This window comes from Apium graveolens, chromosome 7, assembly GCF_009905375.1.
Source record: "Apium graveolens cultivar Ventura chromosome 7, ASM990537v1, whole genome shotgun sequence".
NCBI classification, from domain to species: domain Eukaryota; kingdom Viridiplantae; phylum Streptophyta; class Magnoliopsida; order Apiales; family Apiaceae; genus Apium; species Apium graveolens.
Genome location: NC_133653.1, coordinates 9,458,483 through 9,470,877, shown reverse-complemented (window position 1 = coordinate 9,470,877; position 12,395 = coordinate 9,458,483). Strand labels below are relative to the sequence as shown.

The window sequence follows — 12,395 nt, the reverse complement described above, 5'->3', positions numbered from 1 at the left end:
CCAAGGAGATGGGTGACATAGACCTCTGTGCTACGGTCTCTGAAGTGAACCTGGTCGGTTCTAATCCACGTGAATGGTGGATTGATACTGGTGCTACTAGGCATGTTTGCTCAGACAAGGCGGTTTTCTCTAGCCTCAAAGCTTCCGATGCTGGTGGGAAGCTCTACATGGGGAATTCAGCAACTTCTACCATTGAGGGTGAAGGCACGGTGATCCTGAAGATGACCTCTGGGAAGAATCTGACTTTGAAGAATGTACTTTATGTGCCTGATATTCGCAAGAACCTTGTGTCTGGTTCTCTGTTGAATAAGCATGGCTTTCGCATTGTAATAGAGTCAGATAAGGTTATTTTGTCTAAGAGTGGTATGTTTGTAGGCAAGGGTTATTTAACTGATGGGCTTTTTAAGCTCAATGTAATGTCCGTTAAGGACGATAATGAAATGAAGAATTCTTCTGCTTACTTGCTTGAGTCTCCTAATTTATGGCATGCTAGATTAGGACATGTAAATTATGACACTTTACGACGTTTAAGTGCAAAAGAATACATACCTAAACTTACTATCGATCCAAAACATAAGTGTGAGACTTGTGTTGAGGCAAAATTAACGAGATCATCATTTAAACGTGTGGAAAGGAACACCAAAGTGCTAGACCTAATATATAGCGACATATGTGATTTAAAATTCGCTCCAACAAGAGGATAAAACAAGTATTTTATTACATTCATTGATGATTGTACAAAATACTGTTATGTATATTTGTTGAAAAGCAAAGACGAAGCTATAGATAAATTTAAAATCTATAAGGAAGAAGTTGAGACACAACAAACTGAGAAAATCAAAACGATACGAAGTGATCGTGGAGGTGAATATGTTGAACCGTTTGGGGAATTCTGTTCACAACATGGTATAATCCATGAGGTCACTGCACCATACTCCCCTCAGTCAAATGGTGTGGCTGAAAGGAAGAATCGCACTCTGAAAGAGATGATGAATGCGATGTTGTTAAGCTCTGGGCTCCCACAATCGATGTGGGGAGAAGCCATCTTAAGCGCAAATAATATTTTAAATATTACGATGAGCAAGAATAAGGATGTAAGTCCTTATGAAATGTGGAAGAAAAAGAAACCAAGTTACCAACACCTGAAAGTGTGGGGGTGCCTTGCAAAGTTACTGATCCATACACCGAAGAAGGTGAAGATAGGTCCTAAGACTGTGGATTGTGTATTCATCGGATATCCTCCACACAGCACTGCATATCGGTTTCTTGTTCATGAATCCAAGATTCCTGATATTCAAAAGAATACCATTATGAAATCAAGGAATGCCTCATTTTTTGAGACGATGTTTCCCTGTAATCCAGGAAACCAACAACCTACGACGTCTAAACGATCTCATGAGTCTGTAGATGACGATAATGAGAGTGACGAAAGTGAAGACGAAAATGTGGGGGTAGTGAGAAGGAGCAAAAGACAACGAACGGAGAAATCCCATGGGTCTGATTTTATGACCTATTTGCTCGAAGAAGGTGACCCAAAAACTTATAAGGAGGCGGTTACCTCACCTGATGGGCCTATGTGGAAAGAGGCCATCAAGAATGAAGTTGATTCAATTATGCAAAATCATACTTGGGAATTAGTGGACTTGCCAACTGGTTGCAAACCATTAGGTAGCAAGTGGGTTTTCAAGAAGAAGTTGAAAACTGATGGCACTATTGATAAGTATAAGGCCAGACTTGTAATTAAAGGATACAAACAACAAAAAGGCCTTGATTACTTTGATACATATTCTCCTGTAACGAGAATAACGTCCATAAGGATGATGTTTGCTATTGCTGCAATGCGTAATCTAACTGTACATCAAATGGATGTGAAAACAGCTTTCCTAAATGGAGACATAGATGAAGAAATCTATATGGAACAACCTGAAGGGTTTGTTGTCCCAGGACAAGAAAGGAAAGTGTGTAGATTGGTGAAATCATTGTATGGTTTGAAACAAGCGCCTATGAAATGACATGAAAAATTTGATGAGGTCGTGCTGGCCAATGGTTTCAAAATCAATGAATGTGATAGCTGTGCCTATTACAAGGATAACGAGAACAGCTATGTCAAGGAGAATGATAATGGTTATGTCATGATGACACTATATATAGATGATCTACTTATTGCTGGAAGCAATGATAAAGTTATCAAATCTACAAAGGACATGTTGAAATCAAGGTTCGACATGAAAGATATGGGACTAGCAAATGTAATTCTGGGAATTCAAATTTCTAGAACATCAGAGGGTCTCGCATTAAGTCAACCACATTATGTTGACAAGATCCTTGAGAAGTTTCTTAAGGATGACTTTGAGAAAGCTAGGACACCTGTGGATATGACTTTGCACCTATCCAAGAACAAAGGTGTAGCTGTTTCCCAATTGGAATACTCGAGGATAATTGGTAGTCTGATGTACCTCATGAGTTGTACAAGACCAGACATTGCATACTCAATTAGCAAGTTGAGTAGGTTTACGAGTAATCCGGGAGCTGATCACTGGAAAGCGATTATAAGGGTACTAAGGTACTTGAGGGGAACTCGAGACTATGGACTGCACTATGGCAGATACCCAGCAGTATTAGAAGGATATACTGACGCAAATTGGATATCTAGCAAGAAAGCACTTAAGTCTACGAGTGGCTATGTGTTTACATTAGCTGGAGCGGCAATATCATGGAAATCCTCAAAATAAACGGTGATAACTTATTCCACGATGGAAGCTGAGTTTGTGGCACTAGATAAATGTGCCGAAGAGGCTGAATATCTACGTCAGTTTCTGGAGGATATTCCAAGATGGCCAAAGCCTGTATTTGTAATAGGGATTCACTGTGATAGTCAATCCGCTATTGGCAGAGCACAGAGCACGATGTATAATGGAAAGTCTCGTCATATACGACGACGACACAGTTCCATTAGACAATTGATCTTAACCGGAATTATCACTATTGACTATATACCGTCAAAGGATAATATCGCGAATCCACTAACCAAAGGGTTATCAAGAGAAGTGGTTGAAAAATCATCGAGAGGGATGGGCCTTAAGCCTATTGCTTAACGGCATCATGGTGGACACCCAACCATTGCTGACTGGAGATCCCAAGAACTTGGTTCAATGGGACAACTAAATCATGATGACCAAATCACTGTGGGGGTAACCCCTGGCCTGTTCCTATGATGAGGAAACAGTGAGACCCGTAAGGTACGAGGTTAAGCTTTGAGCCTTTAATGATCTTTGATGAATACATGGAGCTCAGGAGTGAAAGCATGGAATTCAGTTGAGTAAACGCGGGTTACTCTATAAGATAAAGATCACCTATGTGGGAGAGAAATGGGGCCGCTTCAAAGGAGAATTGCGAGGCACAATTCTTTAAAAACTTCTGCAGAACCAGGACGATGTTCCATGGCCAAAATGGACATACTCATGAGAGCTGAACGAGTCAGAAACGATATAGTGATAAGTATATCATCGTTTACATAAACGGTCGAACAGTTCAAGGACAAGCACGTCTACTGTCTACCAGTAAAGTCGGTATGCTTACTCGAGCGAAGGTTCAAGGAGCATTCTCTACCTATCGTATGCTATATCTGATCGAAGAAACTATCACCAAGTCAAACTCCGTGTCTGTCTGTCTGTCTGTCTGTCTGGTGTGTGCTACTAAGATCACCAATCTCACCCATGTGGGGGATTGTTGGAAAATATGGGTATAAGTCCCATATTGGTAAGTCATATTTTTGAGCATTATGACTAAAAGATGTGTGAGATATGATGATATTCTCTTAATAATGGAAATATTATTTTCCATTAGAATTTGGCTCAAATATTATGACATAAATTAATTTGATTTTGTTTCAGATTAATTGATATGGTGTATGTCTTGATATATTTAATCTGATTCTGTTTCAGATTATTTATGGAATAGAGTAGCTTGCAAGTATTACACCGATTCCATAATTAATGATATTTAATTATGGAAAAGAGTAGCGCACAAGTCTATCTACACCTATATAAACACCTCTAAGGCGTTAGGGTTAGACACACCAAAAACATATTCGCCTCTAAACACAAATCTCTCTCTCTCTCTCGGTGATAGTTTCGTGCCCGTTCAAGCTCGCTGAAGGTGCTCGTTATCCGTAACGCCGCCGCTACCTCGTTTTATCCTGGGAGGCTATCGACTCGCACATACGGTGAGAGGCGAAATAGCTTTAAGGAGACAGTTTCAACTGGACTCGAGGATCTCTCTTCTGTTTATATCTTTTCTTCCTCCGTTTGATTTCGTTTACTCACGCACACACTTATTTGATTATTTGTATTAATCGCAGATTGTTTTCACATTATTCACTAATAACGCCTATCCAATTTTTATTAGACAATATTATTTTTCTAATCAATTTTATCTCAACAATCTGTGTTATGACGGAAAATCATATCAATTTTACTGATTTAAATGTCGTAACTTGTGTCTATATAAAAAACTCCAGACGCAAAACCTAATCTATCGAAATTTACTGATTCGATGCCCTCATGTTGCTCGATCATAATTTTAAATTTCACTTCAAGATTAGGTCAGTTAGTAAGAGCAAGTGGCAGCTATCAAGTCGTTTCAACATTTTGATAAGAGGAAGTAACAGGTATCAAGACGGTTGGAAGCAAAATTTATTTAAATTTCCAACGACATGATACCCCATAGACACGGTATATTTCCCGAGAGAAAGAGACGTTAGAAACCAACCATAAAACAAGTCGTACTGTACAAGTACGAGCAATAATAAGTTATGACTCCACATTTCATATTTTTCATATTTTTCGACCATGCATGTTATTTCGAGTTGTCATTTACTAGTACTAAATGTTTTTAAATATAAATTTGTCCAAACATGTGCTAGAATCCAAGAATACCTAGCGACTATGTAATAAATTCTCTCCAAACTATATATCCGATAAATATATATGTTTCGGTCCGTGGCTACAATAATAGGGTAATTTGCTAGCTTGAAAGTGACTTCTTGCAAAAAATGTAAAATAAAATAATTTATTTTTTTTAATCTGAATTTATGCTCTCAGGTGTAGGTTCCATTTAATAGTGTATCGAACTTGTATAAGTTTATGTTTTTTTTTTCAAAAAAGAGAAGTTTATATATTTTTTGCGAAATGAATTCGAAACCTCTCCGGCGGGACTTCATCTAAAATATGACTCAAGTTTTAAGCTTCGGTGGCCTGATTCAGCCAAATCGAATTGGGCCGAATCGTGTCTTTTTATCCATGTTACTATAGATTAATGTTTTTGAAATTTATTTAAAATATTTTATATATATATAGACTTCATACGAGTGATTATTATGTAACTACCATACTTAATTTATCCATGAAACTATTGTTTTCTTCAAGAAAAGTTTATTATTCTCACAAACAATAAAACTTTTTTGTCACCTTATGAATCCTAATTCTAATTTTATATAAAAAATATAATTAATAATTTCAAATAATTAAATCAATTTTAACATAGAGATGTCATATGGAGTCCATTTTCACCCAATAAATTAGTTACAACAAGTTTTCAAAAAAAAAAAGTAGTTACAAAAAAGCAAATACAGGCCCAAACCAAATATAGCACAAAAATGAACCTGGGCCAAAACAATTTATAACACAAAAATGGGCCGAACTCGTCGACATCATGGTACAAGCCCAACTATGTCGTGTAGATTCATACCATAAGAATAAAAAATTATATGGTGATAACGTATATATATTCTTGACCAGACAGCATTCACTTTGAGTTTGTATGTTATAAACTATACTTACATACATACAATCTATACATACATACAATGGTGGGATCATTTTCAATATGTTCAAGAATGCCAAGCGTGTGTGTAAATTGTGTACCATCTTCTTTTAATCCTTCACGTAGACTTGCTCTTTTCACTCTTACCACTGGTATGTTTTCTTTAATCTTTACTTCTTCTTTTTTTTCCTAATCGATTACGCGGAGTCGAACTCTTGACCTATGTATATATATTTTAAGTAAATGATAAATGTTGGTGTAATTTAAAATGTATTTTTGTGATTCTTGGATTTTTTTTATGTATGTGCTTTTTGGTAGTACTCATTTACTGTCATTGTTAATTTGCTAATTATATTGTTTTGTTACCTGTAGCTTATAAGCTAACAAGCAGTAATGTATCTGGATAAATCTTGGGGTGAACGAGAATCAAACCGACAATTGTTAAGCCCTTACAAATAGACTGACAATTGTTAAGCCCTTACCAATAGGTTAAATACAGTATATGAAAGTGGCAATTTTCGTGATAAGTACTAGATGAACATGATTTACCCAATTGAGCTTTATTAGAGCATCTTCCGTTGGGTTGCGGAGAGATGATGTAAAAATTATACGTAAGTACAATGCCATTTGAATATTATCCCTCACTTAGAAGCCCTTTATTACCTCACTCAAAAAGCCCTTTTCGGGAATGAAGAGTGGGAAAAAAAGTATTCAACTTCGTGTCCAATCTAAAATTTGAGAATATTAGGGTTTCAAGCATCTAGTAAGACGCTCAGGAGGCTATGTCACATGTGTGCCCTTACAAAAATTTCGCTACTAAAATTTGATGTTTTTTACTAATAATTTTTTATAAAAATATAAAACCATCCCCTCAAAATTTAAAAATGGTAAGGCTACGAAATTTAGCTGGTGCTCCCCCCCACCCCCTAAAAAATACCTAGTATCGGCCCATGACATTCAAACTCGAGGTCGCTGGTCAAACCATACGTTTAAGGCCCTAGTACATTAATACTTAAAAGTTTAAGGTTTTTACATTATAGGACTATATGTATACGTAAATACAAACCAAGCATGAATGCTTTCATATCATGTTTGGTGCTAATATATTGTATGTTTTAGGCCCTAATAAATCTTTTTTCAGTGTTTCTTATAGGTATCATTTACATTGGATTATTTGTTGTATTAACAAATGAGAGAGGTAAAGATGAATGTAATTTGAAACGTTTCCTAAAACCTTTCATAATTTTGACATAAAGTATGTTATATGTGTTATTTTACTTTCAATAATTATATTTTTGGTGGATGTAGATAGTTTCATGTAGTATTAGTTGATTAGCTCTTATTAAAATTTCAGCTATACCCCAGTCACCATTTTTTGGTGCAAAAGAATCCACATGGCTACGAGCAGATGGAAATACAATAGAGACTGCTACTGCATTAGAAATGCCAACTGTAGCTGATGAAAAACTACTAGATTGGGTCAAAAATGATAAGAGAAGAATGTTGCATGTTGTTTATCGTGTTGGGGATTTGGACAAGACTATAAAGTATGTTCTATACAGTTCTTCCTCTGTTGACAATAAAAAGTTACATTTGCAATTTGTATTTGTTCCCGAAGGTAGCTGACTCTCAGTTTATGGTAGTCTAAAATGAAAAAAAGAACTCAGGTTTGACATCATAAACGTATCACCATAGGTCTTATTATGAGTTCAAATTAAGTTTCTTATAAAGTCCACAAGAAAAACTGATCTTTACCATTTACAGATATGTCAGATCAAACACTTTTTGGAAAGCTGAGGGACTCTAGTAAACTTATTAAACCATATTTAGAACACTACTTATTTGATGTCTATCAAATGTTTACTGCTTAGTTCATTGCAATTGTAGATTCTATACTGAATGCTTGGGCATGAAGCTTTTGAGAAAACGAGACATACCAGAGGAAGGATATAGTAATGCCTTCCTTGGATACGGGCCTGAAGAATCTAATTTTTCAGTTGAACTTACATACAGTAAGTCTTCGGGTTTTTCCTTGTCTTGTTTATCAAAACTTCTGGATATTACACCTAAACGGAAGTTCAAATGCTTTTCTTACATTCTTTATTTCATCTGTTTAAAGTATGAACATGTTCAATATACGTGGAAGTGTTTCCTTGCAGATTATGGCGTTGACAAGTATGACATCGGAACTGGTTTTGGACATTTCGGTGTAGCAGTTGAGGATGTAAGTTGGCTTCTAGAAGAATCTTTACAAATCTTTTCATAAACTCAGCCATACTATGATGCAAAAAAAAAATATTAATAAACTCAGCCAGAGTACATAAGATGTTTTGTTTAATATTAAGATGTTTTGTTTAATATTACACTGGATACAGAATCCCTTCATGTTCTATATCTAGCTAAAAATTGATTTTTTTACTAGCATAACTCCGTACCATTCAAGAGTTCATTTTTCTCATTGATGTTCTCCAACAGAGACATCTGATGGACAGGTATCGTTTGTATTTGATAAGGTGGTCTCTTTGAGACCAACTTACTACGTTCTATGGTCATTAACAAGTATGCTACCTCCAACTGTTACTGAAAACTTGGGTTTTTTGGATATGGATCTAAAATTGGACACTGATGGGACTCGGCACATAAGTGAATTTGCATATTCCATATTCATTTAATGTTCTAGTAGTGTCTTTCACCAGTAAAATGTGTACACTAAATTTATGTCAAATTCATAGCATAAAATCAGAAGGATAACATTAAAACAAGTCATATACATGAACCTTATGTGAGGCATTTTATATCACATCGAGCTAGATTGATGCAATATACGATGTCCGGTATTCAATTTGAGGAATCCAACTCAGTTCCTACGCCCACCCATGTTGTCTGATCGTCGCAGGTATGAGGACAAAATCGGAGGATCCGGCTATCCGGGTAACAGAGCAAGTCTAGTTTACCAAATAAAATTGAAGCATCAAGCTTTTGACCGACATATTGGCCTTTTGGAATCACCTTATGCTCTTATCTCATCATTTACTGGCAAAAAATTATATCATAATCGACTATGCACACAAGACGATGAAAATCTAATCGGATATGCTTTTATTGGACTTGGGCAGCCTAGTTTTGCTGCTCAATTTGTATCCGCGAACTTGGAAAAATATTATTCTGCGCTCCATTTGATAAGAAAGTGGTTCTTGTTTCCTTGCATTTTTGCTCACTTATTACCTTTTTTTTGTTTGTAAATGAAAACAAATACTTCATAATTTTTTTCGTGTGATTTTGTCTATGTTGCATGCTCCATCATCATCATGCTATGAAGGTTCATATGTATCTCATGAATCCATGCTTTGATATCGACACCCAGGTTGCTAAGACAGTGGATCTCATAAGACAAAAGGGGGGAAAAGTAACTAGGGAACCCGGCCCTGTTGATGGTGGCAGTACAAAAACTGCCATCATAGAAGATCCTGATGGTTATAAGTTTGAGCTTTTAGAGAGGGGACTAACACTGGAGCCCCTTTGCCAAGTTATGCTACGAGTAGGAGATCTTGACCGTGCAATAAATTTTTATAAGAAGGTAATGAAAATATAAGCCCATGATACTCTATTTGCAATCTGAACTATATTTTTGTTGCATCTTTGCATGCAAGTTATCAGCTAACAGTCTGGATCCTCTTTTATCTTTAATTGAAGGCATTTGGCATGGAAATTCTTCGGAAAAGTGACAATCCTGAGTACAAGGTAGGTTATTTCATTCTTAAGGTGCATTCTTCTTAGCAAGTGGTTATTTCAATTTTAGTGTGCATTCTTCTTAGGCAAGTGAGCTATATATATGTTTTGATCCTCATTTTTGCTTCATGCAACCTTGGGAATGACAGATTTCCTAATTAGAATTGCTGGATTTGAAAACAAGTATGAAAATGTTAGCAAGGGATTCATCTTACATGCATCAAGTAAATTTAGCAGCCAGTAGAAATGATGAGTTAGAAATTGCAGACAGATCCCTTTTCTGTAGAAGTTGGAGCATATTATCAGCACCAAATTGGTATTTTTTGTGCGATAGAGTCATTATGGTTATCACTTATCTAATAATGGTTTTCTCGACGAATTTCAAAGTTTAAAATTTCTTTTGAGTGGTATTTTGGAGGCCTCAGAGGCCCAAGTTCAACTCTATCATGGTTGTTACTTTATTTTCCCTATATCACACAGAGCACACGATATTGTGTTTTGTGCAAATTTTCTGTTAATATTATAATTTTGTGTATTATCTTTAAATTGATTAACTTGTTTATTTGTTCTTGTGCTTCAAATCCACTCTCCAGAACACGGTTGCCATAATGGGTTATGGACCAGAAGATAAAAGCACAGTTCTCGAACTAACATATAATTACGGAGTCACAGAATATGATAAGGGAAATGGTTACGCCCAGGTGGACAGTGATATCTCTTTTTTTTGCAAATCTGGACATAGTATTTTTATTTATATAATTCAGATTATTTTCTTGATGAAAGTTCAAGCTATGTGGGTAATCACAACAACACTTATTTTGTAATATTGTCAGATTGCAATAGGCACTAATGATGTCTATAAGACTGCTGAAGCGATTAAAAAGTTTGGAGGAGTAATCGCTCTAGAACCCGGACCCTTGCCTATCCTAAATACCAAGATTACGGCCTGCTTGGATCCAGATGGTTGGAAATCGGTATATCTTTAAACCCAAACTCTATTTCATTTCATAAATTATAGTTTAGGTACACTGGTAGACTGCAAAACACCATCTACTAGGCGGGACTTATCTTTTGCAATTGCCAGTCTTCTTTCTGCTTGTGTTCTAGTAGAAAGGCGTAGCCTGAGTGAATGTACCACACAACAAAGTAAAGAAAATGGATCTAAAATTTCTGGAGGCCAATTAGTAAATTGAATATTGACTGTAGGAAATTCTCGTAAGTAACTACATGGTTCAAAGCTTTATGTTGAGCTACTTTAATTGCTATTTAGTAGTTTTTTTCGGAGCTATTTACTAGTTAAAGCTGTACAAATATGAGAAATTTACTTTCGCTAGGTCTAGTTGATGTTTAGCCATGTGAAAATAATCTTATGTCTCTATATATACATACATTTTAGCATTTTATTGATAAAGTTTTTCCCATAAATTTATGCCCCAGTTAACCCTGATTAAAGATTTAAATCCAACAGACTGGGTTTATTAGCATCAGACATGTTGAGACTTAATGTTAAATGCTTTTTCATTTTGAGTCTCAATGTTAAATGCTTGAATATTATTTTATGCTTTTGCCTTTTTTTGTTGCAGGTCTTTGTCGATAATGTTGATCTGCTAAAGGAACTAGAATGAGGCATCATTATTTTTGTAGCTGATGTATAATTTCACTGAATTAACTGAGAGAAGAATCATGACCGGTTCAGTTTTGTTAAAGTTAATTTATGATTTTTTTTCTTTTAAATCCACCTGATCAATAGATGTGTCCATATTACCTTTTCCAAGATTATTATACTTGTCAAAAATTATCTTTTCACAATGCAGCAGGTACTTGTTCTTGTATGTTGACATTTACAAATATGCATGTCATATCCACGTCTTCAGAATGATATAATTACCTAATATTATTTGCTTGTACCATAATGTAGCAAATCTACTAAAAGTTTCACGGGCATTTCAATCTACCATATTTTGGATGCCCTTGATAGATAGCAATGCACCACCTTTATTTCTTCCTTTTAGAAATTTTGTACCGAAGTAAGATCTCTCTTCACTCTGGATACGGTCCACCCTTTCCCTTGTTGGCCATGCTGAGATGTCATATAGTAGATTGAAGAGACTTCTACTGCAAGCACAATATGTTTTCGATCCAGATGCAACTGAGGTACAAGATTATTTGTCTCGAGTAAATATATTCTTTATGTTTTGCTTACACTTCCTTTTCTTTGTGAATCTTCCTGCAATGTGCTTGCTTTACAGTTTTGCAATCACCTGTTTATTGTTTCCGAGACTGAAATTAAAGTGATATGACATTGACGACATTTGCACTCCCCCCACATTCCCACAGTATAAAAAGAAGATTTAAAAAAGCCCTAATAACTGAATAGGAGTTATTCTTTTTATTTTATTTGTCTAATACTAATTCAGATGGGCATCCAGCCCATTCAACTTCATGTCGAAAGATATTTCTTTGCAGTATAAATCCCCCGCATCATGTCTATAAACGTTTATTCATCTGCTAATCACTCTCTCAAAAATATACTACTGAACTTAATTGCCTTTTCTTGTGTGTTTCAGTTGTTCATCTCCTTTAGAAACAAAGTTTCATGTCGTTCCATGTAGTTTGTGGTAGCTCCAGCAGTTACGGTTGTTATCCGGCCAGTGGTATTGGCATTGCTTGCAGAGCTGATAGCTGTTAATATCTGCCTATCATCCTAGTGCTGACGCAGAAGCAAGTGCCCCAGATGCTTGAAAAGCGATAACTTCCACCAACTCAGGTCTAGTAATTTTATTCCACAGAGTATCTGCAGGGGAACATCTTAACACCTTACTGGACATCGAATTATCTATGTA

The 12,395-nt window shown here is 35.8% G+C and overlaps 1 protein-coding gene across 2 annotated transcripts; it reads left to right on the top strand.

Moving 5' to 3' along the window:
• The first annotated feature begins 5,800 nt into the window (after positions 1–5,800).
• LOC141672973 (putative lactoylglutathione lyase, chloroplastic) lies at positions 5,801–11,290 on the top strand. 2 transcript variants are annotated; one of them, XM_074479673.1, is made up of 10 exons: positions 5,801–5,975; positions 6,965–7,021; positions 7,178–7,370; positions 7,711–7,835; positions 7,983–8,047; positions 9,188–9,400; positions 9,517–9,564; positions 10,146–10,253; positions 10,386–10,526; positions 11,136–11,290. In XM_074479673.1, the coding sequence occupies exons 1-10, from the start codon at positions 5,867–5,869 to the stop codon at positions 11,175–11,177; spliced, it is 1,101 nt and encodes a 366-aa protein (XP_074335774.1). In that variant the 5' UTR covers positions 5,801–5,866; the 3' UTR covers positions 11,178–11,290. The 2 variants fall into 2 exon arrangements, with proteins under 2 accessions (XP_074335774.1, XP_074335775.1); XM_074479674.1 differs by lacking the exon at positions 6,965–7,021.
• The last annotated feature ends 1,105 nt before the right edge of the window (positions 11,291–12,395 follow it).

What these genes read in the sequence shown, in the direction of transcription:
- LOC141672973 (XM_074479673.1), top strand. Translation starts at nt 5,867, where the DNA reads ATGGTGGGATCATTTTCAATATGTTCAAGAATGCCAAGCGTGTGTGTA. An exon ending in TTCAGTTGAACTTACATACA is followed by an intron (nt 7,836 to 7,982) that starts GTAAGTCTTCGG and finishes GTTTCCTTGCAG; the next exon opens with ATTATGGCGTTGACAAGTAT. An exon ending in GTGACAATCCTGAGTACAAG is followed by an intron (nt 9,565 to 10,145) that starts GTAGGTTATTTC and finishes TCCACTCTCCAG; the next exon opens with AACACGGTTGCCATAATGGG.